This window comes from Chionomys nivalis, chromosome 6 (assembly GCF_950005125.1).
Source record: "Chionomys nivalis chromosome 6, mChiNiv1.1, whole genome shotgun sequence".
Taxonomy (NCBI): domain Eukaryota; kingdom Metazoa; phylum Chordata; class Mammalia; order Rodentia; family Cricetidae; genus Chionomys; species Chionomys nivalis.
The window spans coordinates 35559285-35571275 of NC_080091.1; the positions used below are offsets into that span (position 1 = coordinate 35559285).

Here is an 11991-nt window from a genome sequence, read left to right on the forward strand (position 1 = left end):
CGAAGGCTAAAGCCCCGCCCACAAACCCAGGCCCTCCCCTCTAAGGTCTGCGAAGCCAATGGGGCTGTCCCAGAGAGCAAGTCACTTATCCGGCGAGTCCTCGGGCGTTATTTGCATAGGGGCGGGGCCTCAGGGGTGGAGCCCAAGCCAGTCCAGAGCGCGCCTCATTTGCATAGAGTCCTCGACCTCCCGTCGCGGAGCAGGCACCGCTTCCTCTCCTTGCTAGCTTCCTCGCTGTCCTTCCGCCTCCTCTCCCGACCGTGGCTTCCTCGGTTCTGCCGCCTTCCGTGCCTCCTGAGTTCCGTGTCCAGATGCTTCCCAAGCGGCGGCGAGTGCGGGCCGAGTCCCCACACCGCGCTGTTGCTTCCTCCACGCCGCCGCCGGCCCGCTTCCCGGGGGTGGCCATCTACCTGGTCGAGCCGCGCATGGGCCGCAGTCGCCGGGCCTTTCTCACTCGCCTGGCGCGGTCCAAAGGCTTCCGCATCCTAGATGCCTACAGGTGTGCGGCTCCCGCGAGGGCCCGGTTGGTGGGATGCCAGCCTCGCGGGGAGGCTGGTATGTAAGCCGGTCACCCCAGTGTATGGACCTACCGTGGCCCAGGACGGGGGATGATTCACCTAAGGCTTTGGGTTCTAAGCCAGCCCTGGCACTTCGCGGTTGCGGTACCTTCCTCCAGCTCGGGAGTTCCTCAGTTTGAAAGGGTGCCATCTCATGCCAGAGGCTTCTTAAGCCATACAAGGAAAAGTAGTTAGTGAGCCATATTTGCTAGCTGCTCGCCCTCCCATTATGTCCTGAATTTGCGGAAATCACCAACCAGCTCCAGTAGAGAACATGCCCAGGGCAGTGGTGTAACTTTGCGATTGAGACTAATAAAGGAACTTGGAACCAGTGCCCCTCTGGCTGGCTAACTTGTTTGCACCCCCCTCCCAATAATGAAACATTACTAAAGGCTAGTGCGCCAGACTCACTTGTAAAGAGTGGAGAAAACAGCTTGGATTGCACACAGCTCTACATTTTTACAACAGCCTGACAAGATAGTTTGCATTGAATTTCACCAAAGTAAAGGAAATACAGAGAGACGGCACTTTCCCTGCAGCAAGAATTTGCCTACTGGGGTTTGAACGAATAGGACAAGACTCTTGTGTCTATATTAAATCTTAGCAGAGCGGGATGCCTGCCTGTAATCCTGGTGCAGGAGTGCTAGAGTTCAGGCCAGCCTGTCCTCCACAGTAAGTCTCCAAACAGTCAGCACTGGCCCTACAGCAGGCCTTTCCCTGCGGCAGAGGGTGGCAGACAAGTTAGCACGTCAAACTGGCTTGTGAGTGTGGCTGCACGAAGAACCCTATGGGAGAGTGGAGAGGTGGTCATCCATCAAGGAGGGCTGGGAAAGCTTTCCGGATGAAAGGGTGTTTGAAGAATGCAGGGCAGTCACTGTGCAAGAGCCACGGCTTGGGATAAGGGCCCCCTAGGCTTCATTCTGCTCTTCCCCCAGCTCAGAGGTGACCCATGTGGTGATGGAGCAGACCTCAGCCAAGGAGGCCACCTGCTGGCAGAAGAATATGGCTGCTCATCACCCAGGCGGCCCCCAGCCAGTTCTGCTGGACATCAGCTGGTTTACAGAGAGCATGGCAGCTGGGCAGCCTGTCCCTGAGGAGGTCCGGCACCGCCTGGAGGTGAGCCAGCTAGTGAGGGATTGGCTCAGCTGGGACAGATGACACAGTAGCAGTGCCTCTGTCCTCAGGAGGAGGTGGGGAGTGAGGGTTCTCAGGGCCACAGCAGGGATTTGGAGACTAGACCATCCCACCTCTGTTCTGACCATTTGGGACATACCTACTTCCAGTGTCTTCCTTAGTACTTGGGATGAATCAAGCTGGCAGGAACCTGTCTTTGGGATGTTCTGGAGCCAGGCTGCTAGGAGACAGGAGACAAGCTCCCTCGCTTCTGAGACCTCAGTCCTCAGCTCACATATGTAGAGCTGAGGGATAGAGTCCATGCCAGTCTTGCAGCTTCACGATGACCTGTGCCTTACCCTTTTGCAGATAGCGGAACCCAGGAAGGAGCCCCCAGGCTCAGTGATGATGCCAACTTATGCCTGTCAACGTCCCACGCCTCTTACACACCACAATACTACCCTCTCAGTAAGCCCCATCTATGAGCCGATCCCCACCTCAGAGAGTGGGTGGTATGGGTAGAGCTGGTTGGTAGCTAAAAGGCTGAGGCAAAGTCCCATGCCCACCTTGTACCTTAACCAAGGGCCCTCCCCGCAGGAGGCTCTGGAGACGCTGGCAGAGGCAGCAGGTTTTGAAGGCAATGAGGGCCATCTCCTCTCCTTCTGCAGAGCAGCCTCGGTGCTCAAGTCCCTTCCCTGGCCTGTCACATCCATGAGCCAGCTGCAGGGGCTGCCCCACTTTGGAGGACATTCCTCTAGAGTAATCCAGGTAGGTGCTTGTCATACTGAGTGGGTGAGTATGTGGAGTGGGGAGCCCTGGGCCTGTGCAACAGCAGGAGACTGTGAACAGGTGGTTCGTAGCACAGTCTGGAAATAGCGGCATGCACACAGACGCTGCCTTGCGGCCACAGTAAAGTGTCTTCACAGATCCCGGCGTGGGAGTTGTTCCCTACCTCCAGGTAGATGAGTAGGCTAAGTGGAGGTCGCAGCTGGCATTGGCGTCCTTGTTAGCAGTCTCAGGGTGTCTGGGGTATTGTAAGAGAGAACTCTGAAATGTTTTTTGAGGACCCAACATTGGACAAGCCTTTTGGATACTTTTCTTTCAAGAACCTGCAGTGGCAAAAGCCACTTTTAGATGAAGTCATACATATTTCTAAAGGTAAACATTGGTATACCCTGGAACTCATATGAGGAATGAGCCATACCACAGATTCCATTGACTGTAATAACTCCAGCCCTGGAGACCTTTGTGGCTGGAGCCCCTGCCATCCCAGCTGTGCCCTGCAGCTTTGGTTACCTCCTGGGGTACAGTTTCCATTTCCAAGTTCTACTGTGGTGTCCCTGACACCATAGAGCCCCCTCCCCCCGCAGGGTGTGGGAGGAACTGCCTGATCTTCAGGCTAAGCGCTTTGTTTTGTGTCCTGTCCCAGGAGCTGCTGGAACATGGAACTTGTGAGGAGGTGGAGCAAGTCCGCTGCTCAGAAAGGCACCAGACCATGAAGGTGCGTGTTGGGGGAGGGGACAGCTAGGACCTTGGCAGGGGTGCACAGCACAATCCACCGTGTGAGCCAGCAGCCAGCAAAGGCCTTTTTACCCAGCCTTGGGGTCATAGTAGGTCGCTAAGACATGGCAGCCAGACTGACACCTGATAGGTGCACCTGGAGAGCAGGTAGAGGCTGTTTTGAACACAGGGAATTTTCTACATCACTCAGCACCATCTAGTTTTGTTTTGAACACAGGGAATTTTCTACATCACTCAGCACCATCTGGTTTTTTTTTTTAATGGAATAGTCTTGTGTGTGTTGGAGACCACACTGAACAAAATGTGTGCAGTAGGACGTGTAGGGAGGTCACGGTGTTGTTCTTGGTGCTGTAGGTCAGCCTGTCTCCATGGGACACCTGCACCTGTGTCTGCTCATTGCTCACCTGATACGGAGGTCACCTGGGTGCTTTACTTTGCTCTGCTCTGACACCTTCTGCCTCCCCTTTGTAGCTGGAGATTGTCAGAGCAGTGGCCTGAGATTTGTGGCAGGGAATTGTGGCCTCCTGGGAGGGTGAGGCTCACGGTGTCGTGGAACACTGCACAGAATATTATCAGTGACAGGGAGGACTTGGAAAAGAGTCCTGGAGCCAAGAGGCCTGGCTCTGGCCATGCTGGGTAGATAAGGCATAGAGTCTGAGCTGAAAGGATGTTGATATTGACATAGGTGAGTGAATGGTTTCTCCATCAGCCCTTGCCCCAGCCCCTGTGAGGTTTTTCTGGGCAAAAGAGAGAGAGAGAGATGCATTGGAAGATGTCAGAGGTATCTCTTCTCCATTCTGCCTCCTGGGCACCCCAAAGTCTGAGAAAATATCCATACTAGCAGAAAATTATATTAGTAATTAGAATTTTTTTCTAGGGTAGGGGCTTGAGACTCTCATATTGAAAATGAGGCTGGCCCCAAACTCAAAGAAAACCTCCTGCCTCTGCTTCCCAAGTGCTGAGATTATATGCATCAGGACCTCCCACTCATAAAAATAAACAATGTAGTTGTCATCTCAGTATTTTACTGGTTTTTTTTTGTTGTTGTTGTTTTGGGATTTTTTTGTTTATTGTTTTTTTCGATACAGGGTTTTACCGTGAGGCCTTGGCTGTTCTGGAGCTTGCTCTGTAGGCCAGGCTGGCCTTGAACTCACAGAAATCCACCTGCCTCTGAGTGATGGGATTAAAGGTGTATGACACCACCTATCAGCAGGTTTAATTTTATAAAATTTTGTTTATTTATTTATTTGGGGAAAGGCACCTACATGGTACACATGAGGGTTAGAGGACAGCTTGCAAGGGTTGGTTCCTTCCTACTAGGTAGGGTCTAGGGATGGAACCAAAACTTCAGCTTTGGCAGCAAATGCCTTACCTGGGGAGTTTCACCAGCCTATGTCTGTCTGTCTGTCTGTCCTATCTATCTATCTATCTATCTATCTATCTATCTATCTATCTATCTATCATCTGTTTATCATCTGTCTGTCTGTTGATCTATCTATCTATCTTGAGACAATTTTGCTTTGTAATGCAGGCTGGCCTCAGTCTCCTAAGTGCTAGACTTACAAGCAAGTACCACAGTACCCGGGGCTGGTTTATTTGGTTTTGGTGGCCTGCCTCTTGTTCACACAGCCCAAGCTGGGAAGGATCACACTTTGTAGCCGAGCCCACTCTCCTCCTGCCCTCACCTCCCAGATGCTGAAATACCAGAATGCACTCCCATATTCAAACTATGTCAGATTATTTTTGTAGATTTATTATTGAAATTACATATATGCTTGCATGTGTAGATGTGCATGTGTGTTCACTTTAGTATGGGTGAGTGAGGTTGTCATAGTGACAGATCCCCTGGAGATATAGGCAATTGTAGACTACTGGAATTGGACTCAGGCCCTCTGCAAGAGTAGTACTTGATCTTTTTTGTTTTTGTTTTTGTATTCTCAAGACAGAGTTTCTTTGTGTAACCCTAGTTGCCCTTGCTCTATAGACCAGGATATCCTTGAACTTAAAGATCCATCTGCCTCTTGAGCACTGGGATTAAAGGCATGTGCCTCCACCGCCCAGCTAGTACCAGATTTTGAAAGCCAGGTTCTGTCATTTGCAATGACAGTGATCTGTCTTACGTTGTGAGTTGACAGAGTCAGGGAAAACAGGACTGAGAAAAGCCCAGGAAGGGCAGGGCTGAGACTGCTCTTCTACAGACAGCTCTGTTTTGTTTGTGATCAGGGTCTTGTTTATAGTTCAAAGCCGCTCTATAATTCAAGATCTTCCTGTATCTGTCTCCTGAGAGCTGGGATGACAGGCATGCATGGCCACACCTGACCTCCATCCTCCAGAGATGTATTTGGTATTCTCCACAGCTATAATACATAGTCGCAGAAGGGTTTGGATCATGTATGCAACCTCCACTGTGGTGTGGGCTGTCCTTAGTCTAATTCCAAAATTCCTGGGGAGAGTCTCCATGACTGGCCCAAGGCAGGCAACGTGCTTAGTCCAGAACTCCATGGACCACTTGGCATTTGAACCTTTGAGATCAGGTTCTTCACACCTGCTGTGGTAGATGCTAGTCAGGCCTCCAATGTGTTGTTAAAACCACCCTCTTGGTTCACTCTTCCTTGGTTTTGCTGTTGAAGAGAACACACAGTAAGCCCCAGCTGCAGTAAGTGGAGGCCTTTTCCCAGTGAACTAAGAACCGGGCCATGCCTGTGCATTAAGGGGACAGACCTCACAAGGGCTGAAGAGACAGCTTCCTGAAGCTTTCTGGTGGTTGGGCGACTGAAATAGCTGTCCCTAATAGGGCTACTCCCAGGTATGTGGGTTTAGTCCCCTGTGAGAGTGGTCTGGGTAGACCAGGTTCCTGGATGTGGTCCTCATCCTGTGTCCCTGTGTCACTAGGCTTGAAGGCAACACTCTCAGGGACAGCTTCCGTAGACTTTATCCTGACCTATCCATCCCTTCTTCCACATAGCTCTTCACCCAAGTCTTTGGGGTTGGTGTGAAGACTGCCAGCCGGTGGTACCAGGAAGGACTCCGAACCCTGGATGAGCTCAGAGAGCGGCCCCAGAAACTGACCAAACAGCAGAAAGCAGGTGAACTTCCCAGAGCCGCCTGGACCCGGGAGCTCTGCACAGTGAATCCCCTTGCTCTGCTGTGGAATGTGCTGACTACCCAGTGCCCTGGAGCAGCTGGTGCAGAGGGATTCCGGGAGTGATTAGCCGGGCTCCCTGTGGTTTTCTCCCTGTAGCCAGTGTCTACCATGGCCCTTTCTCCTTGAGAGTTGTCATGGCATTGCCATGGCATCTGGCCTCATGTTTCCTCCTGTTTGATTTCAGTTGTGTTGGGGACAGCCTTGGTCTGGGCCTGCCTGTCCAATGTGGTGTCTGGGTGTATGGTTTTGTGGTATAGGTGCCACCACGAGTGGAAATAACGTAAACCTTGGGTTTGTTATGCCTGATTTGAGTTCTTTCCTCTATTTAGTAGGTATGTAACCATGGCTTCAAGACTAACCTCTAAGTCTCGGTTACCTTCTCTGGGAAACAGAGATACAATAGCATGAATTTCCCAAGTGCCTCTGGAAGCCAGCAGGTGATGAGCAGGCATTTGGTCTGTGTAGTCTGCCTCATTGCTCTAGTGGTCTTGGATGGAGACTGCTGAAGGGTGCCATGGCCTGCCAGTGGCCTCCCTGGGTGCTGCCTACTTCACCTCCCAGAGCAGGGTAGACAGGATGGCCAGCAGTGTTTACATCCGGCTTGCTGGATGCTAAGAATTGCCATTCCTAATGCTTAAACCTCCTTAACTGAGCACGGAGGGCACAAAGATGCTGCTTTGACAGGCAGGGAGACACGCTGGGCCAAAGGAGAGGTGGCTGGTAGCAGACCCATCGTCGCCACCTCTTTTCACTGTCTTTGACTAATGGAGAATCAGAACCTTAAAAGTGCAGGCTGCCGCCGGGCAATGAAGTGCATGCCTTTAATCCCAGCATTTGGGAGGCAGAGGCAGGAGTTCAATGCCATGGATCTCAGTGAGTTCAAGGGCAACCTGATCTTCAAAGCAAATTCCAGGGCAACCAGGACTGTTACACAGAGAAACCCTGTCTCTAAAAACAAAATAATAACAAACAAAAAGTGCCGCTGCATCTTGCCTGTGTCAGCTTCATTGTCACATGTGGTCTGTGAAAGATGTTTTTGTTTGTTTTGTTGTAGTGTGGGGAGTGAACCTTATAAGGTGCATGCTAAACTCTGCCCCAGCTCTTGTTATATAGCCCTGGCTGGCCTGAAACTGTATAGATAGACCATGCTGGTCTCAAACTCACTGGAGTTTTACAAGATACTATGTTTGTGGGGGAGTTGGGTGCAGGGCACGAGGGATCTTGTTTACAATTGCATGTGAGTCTACAGTTATCCCAAGAGAAGAATTTAGGTTTAAAAGGAGAAGTGGATCGTCTGTATGATCTCACTCTGCTCCGGCCCCCACCTTACCCTCTGCTTTTCCCACAGCCACGGGGTTATGGTGGCTGCTGTGTCCTGGGGGTGGGCTCCATAAGAAAGACAGGCTGTGCTGCCCACAGGGCTCCAGTACTACCAGGACCTGAGCACCCCAGTTGGGCGAGCCGATGCCGAGGCTCTGCAGCAGTTGGTGGAGGCGGCCGTGAGTCAGACTCCGCCTGGAGCCACTGTCACGCTGACTGGTGGTTTCCGGAGGTAAGGGGCCACCGTACCTTCTGAGTGTGCACCAGGTCCTCCCTAAGGTAGAACTGGAGCTGTGAATGCCGAGGTGGCCTTTCCACTCACTGAAAGGGACATGGCTTTGTGCGGAGGCCAGAGAATCAAACTTTCTCTTTCAGGGGGAAGTTACAAGGTCATGATGTGGACTTCCTGATCACTCACCCCGAGGAGGGCCAGGAAGTGGGGCTGCTACCCAGAGTGATAAGCCACCTACAGAGCCAGGTGAGGCCTCCAGTGCCCTGCACAGGAGTGACCACTGACCAGCCTTCTACCCTCCCAGAATCATGGCAACACCCGGCCACACCTGCCTGCCCTCTTGCAGGGACTGGTCCTGTATCACCAGCACCATCGCAGCCACTTAGACTCTGCCCACCTCCTGCGGCAGAACTACAACATGGACGCTTTTGAGAGGACTTTCTGCATCTTGTCCTTGCCCCAACCCCCACGTGCAGCTTTAGAGGGGCCCCTACATCCCTGTCCAACCTGGAAAGCTGTGAGGGTAGATCTTGTGGTCACCCCCAACAGCCAGTTCCCCTTCGCTCTTCTTGGTTGGACTGGCTCCCAGGTAGGTCATGTGTTCCTTGGGGGTCTGGGCCTGGGGTAGCCCAGCCCTGACAAAGGCAATCGTCCTCCCTTCTCTCTCCCCCAGCTCTTTGAGCGTGAGCTGCGGCGTTTCAGTCGGCAAGAGAAGGGGCTGTGGCTGAACAGCCACGGGCTGTTTGATCCTGAACAGGTAAGTTGCCAGGAACTAGGGTTAAAAACAGCTCCCATAACCTGAATCCTGGTTCGCAATATCAAATATGCTGTACACTGCCATGTAGTATGACATGATCCCAACTACACTGTGCAATAACATGGCCTGGTCCCAGCCATGCATGGGAGCATGGCCTGGTTCCAGCTCTGCTGCATGGGAGTATGGCCTGGCTCCAGCTCTGCTGCATGGGAGCATGGCCTGGATCCAGCTCTGCTGCATGGGAGCATGGCCTGGATCCAGCTCTACTGCATGGGAGCATGGCCTGGTCCCAGCCGTGCATGGGAGCATGGCCTGGCTCCAGCTCTGCTGCATGGGAGCATGGCCTGGCTCCAGCTCTGCTGCATGGGAGCATGGCCTGGTTCCAGCTCTGCTGCATGGGAGCATGGCCTGGCTCCAGCTCTGCTGCATGCAGTCGTGGCACAGGCCCCAACAACTAACCCTCTTGTTCCTTGCAGAAGACATTTTTTCATGCAACTTCTGAGGAAGACATTTTCAGACTCCTGGGTCTCAAGTACCTTCCTCCAGAGCAGAGAAATGCCTGATCTTGCCCGCTGGCCACCACACCCACCCACAAAAATGAGGGGTTTCCTCATGTTTGACCAGGGATGTTTCTAGACAGAAGGTGGACTGCCACCCCATAGCCTCGCCTGTGCTAATGGAATTTTCAGCTGCGGGCACATTGGCAAGATGTTGCCCTGAGTCAGCTTTCAGCGTCGCACTCCTCAGGGTCAGGGGCTCTGAGCAGTCCGTACATCATGGAACTATGGCCGTCTGACGTCTTGGTTCTGGTCCTGGTGTGAGCACTTGGTCTATCCAGCCGTGGCTGCCGTCTGCAGCAGGGTACCCTGTTCGGTGTGCTAGAAAAGAGACACGTGTCCCTGCCCCATTCTTGAGCTGATACAGGAAATACCATTCTGGCTGTGAGGTGTTACACAGAGCAAGAATCCTGACTGAGGGCTGTGCTGCGTGTCTAGAGGAAGAAGTGACCTAGGAAGGAAACCTCCTGTACTGGGGCTATCGGGCACCACCACCCACAGAGCTGGGCATCAGACTTCATTAGCAGCACAGCCCCAGAGTTAGCACCCACATTCCTCCTCTTCCACTCCTCCACACTCCAGCCTGAGCTGAGCCAGGCCTGCCCACCCACAGTCTCCTGTGCATCCACAGTTCCAGCAGTGACGTCTGGGAGGGCTGGTTCTTCGGACAGACAGTGCAGCCCAACCTGGCAGCGGTACTGAAAACCAGCAAGATCAGTGGGCAGCAGCCGAGGGCTCTTGCCCTCCTGAGTCATGAGGTGCAGGCTCCCCCGTCCCGTCTCTTCTGACAGCCCTGCAGCAGTCCCAGACCTGCAGTCCTCACGCAGGTCCTGTGGCTCTGGCATTTCTGTCATCTCTTCCAGTGTCGGCTGTGTTACTTTCCCATTTCACTTCCCATCCCTGTTTGCAGACCCTGTGTGACCAACCACATCCCCTTCTCTGAGGCAGACATACTGAAGTGCTCTCTAGTTCCTCATCCCAGGCACCTCTGGCTCACAAGGTCCTCACCCACTGTCCTAGTGCCCACTCTTGCTGCCTTCTTCAGGGCCTGACAGAGGAGAGCCTCCTAGATCAACCACGGCATTGGCAAGCATTTTAAAGATTACCATTCAATAAAGTGCATTCTTAACGGAGTATAAGCGAGGCTTAGCCCAACTCACGCATTTGGCTTTGTCCCTACAAATGGGTCACAGATGTGCAAACTAGACTTTGTGTCAGCCATTGTCGGTCTGGGTTAGCAAGTGCTCTTGGGGCCCCTGCAGTTGTTACATATATCAAGCTTAGTTCTCTGGTGCTACACGCTGTGAGCATTCCACTGTCCACCCGGGTCCTGAAGGTCCACCCTGGCTTTGTGACTGTGACTAGGACTGCTATGGGCACGCATGTAAGTGTATCTGTGAACAGTTGCTGGGGTAACATACCCACGGGACATTGCTGTGCTTGGATTTCTCATTTCCTGTTTCGTGAGTTTTCCTCTTATAATAAATAAAATATTTTATCCTTAGCTAGCCTAGTTATTTCAACATTGCCACCCCTTAATTCTAGACTTGTGGATCCTGGCTATGGGAGAAACCATACCATATATATGGGATATTAACTCAAAGCCTAAACTGCCTTCTGGAGAATCCTGTCCCAGCCCTCCAAACTGCTGCCACCTAGTTGGCCCTGTAACTGTGTCTTCAGAAGGCCATTCCATCTTTCTATCAGGCCAGCTGCTTCAGGATAGTGGAGAACATAGTAAGACCAGTGGGTTCCATGGTTGTGGCCACTGTCACACTTCTCTAGCTGTGAAGCTCCTTGGTCAGAAGCAATACCATGATGGTGGAGAAGGCATTCTGTAAGTCCACAGATGGTAGTTTTATGACAGGAAGCATGATGTGCAGGAAGGCAAATCCGTAACCAGAATAAGTATCTAGTCCATGATGCACAGAGCCATCAGTAAACCAGGCCCTGTTCTCTTCCTTAGCAGATCTGACACAGCCCATGAGGCTATAGGTGCATGCTCAGCAGCAGACTGTATTGTATTGGGATAGAAGCCATTTGGATGACTTCTTCATGTAACTCCTAACAGGTGACTTCAGGACCCGCTTGGGCTCAATCTCATATATACCACTTCTATTTAATAATAGATTGCTGCTATGCAGGTCCCACTTGACGGCTTGATGGCTCAGACAACATCCAGCTCATGATAGGCAGCTCAGGTCACATGCTATCTTAGTAATCTTGTTGCCAAACTCTATGGCCCAATAGCAGGCCAAAAGCTGTCTCTCAAAGGGAGAATAGTTGTCTGCAGATGATGGTAGAGCCTTGCTCCAAAATCCCAAAGGTCTCTTCTGTGATTCACCTATAGGGGCTTACCAAAGGCTCCAAACAGCATCAGTTAGCTGCCACTGACACCTCAAGCATCATCGGGTCTGCTGGATCATATGGTCCAAGTGGTAGAGCAGCCTGCACGGCAGCCTGGACCTGCTGATGAGCCCTGGTCCAGGTCCCATACAAAGCTAGCAGCTTTCCGAGTCGTTTGGTCTATGGGCCGGAGAACCACACCAAGTGGGGAATGTGTTGTCTCCAGACTCCAAACAGGCCAACTAAACATTGTGCTTCTGTCTTGGTGGTGGGAGAGGCAGGTGCAATAACTTATCCATCACCTTGGAGGGAATGTCTCTGCATGCCCCACACCACTGGTCTCCTAAGAATTTCACTGATGTAGAAGGCCCTTGAATTTTGGTTGGATTTATTTCCCATTCTCTGATGCACATATGTGTTACCAACAAGTTCAAAGCAATTGC

At 52.1% G+C, this 11991-nt stretch overlaps 1 protein-coding gene across 3 annotated transcripts; it reads left to right on the forward strand.

Moving 5' to 3' along the window:
• Nucleotides 1-221: 221 nt before the first annotated feature.
• On the forward strand, nt 222-10638 carry Polm (DNA polymerase mu). Of its 3 annotated transcripts, none has more exons than XM_057772119.1 (11): nt 222-499; nt 1493-1673; nt 2040-2138; nt 2268-2438; nt 3100-3171; nt 6157-6277; nt 7756-7888; nt 8032-8134; nt 8235-8477; nt 8562-8645; nt 9122-10638. In XM_057772119.1, the coding sequence occupies exons 1-11, from the start codon at nt 312-314 to the stop codon at nt 9206-9208; spliced, it is 1482 nt and encodes a 493-aa protein (XP_057628102.1). In that variant the 5' UTR covers nt 222-311; the 3' UTR covers nt 9209-10638. The 3 variants fall into 3 exon arrangements, with proteins under 3 accessions (XP_057628102.1, XP_057628105.1, XP_057628104.1); XM_057772121.1 differs by having other exon boundaries at nt 357-499; nt 1498-1673; XM_057772122.1 differs by lacking the exon at nt 8032-8134 and having other exon boundaries at nt 7764-7888.
• The last annotated feature ends 1353 nt before the right edge of the window (nt 10639-11991 follow it).

Excerpts from the sequence above, each read along its gene's own strand:
- Polm (XM_057772119.1), top strand. The coding sequence starts at position 312 with ATGCTTCCCAAGCGGCGGCGAGTGCGGGCCGAGTCCCCACACCGCGCT. Across the intron at positions 1,674-2,039 it reads AGGTCCGGCACCGCCTGGAG|ATAGCGGAACCCAGGAAGGA; the intron begins GTGAGCCAGCTA and ends ACCCTTTTGCAG. Across the intron at positions 3,172-6,156 it reads AAAGGCACCAGACCATGAAG|CTCTTCACCCAAGTCTTTGG; the intron begins GTGCGTGTTGGG and ends TCTTCCACATAG.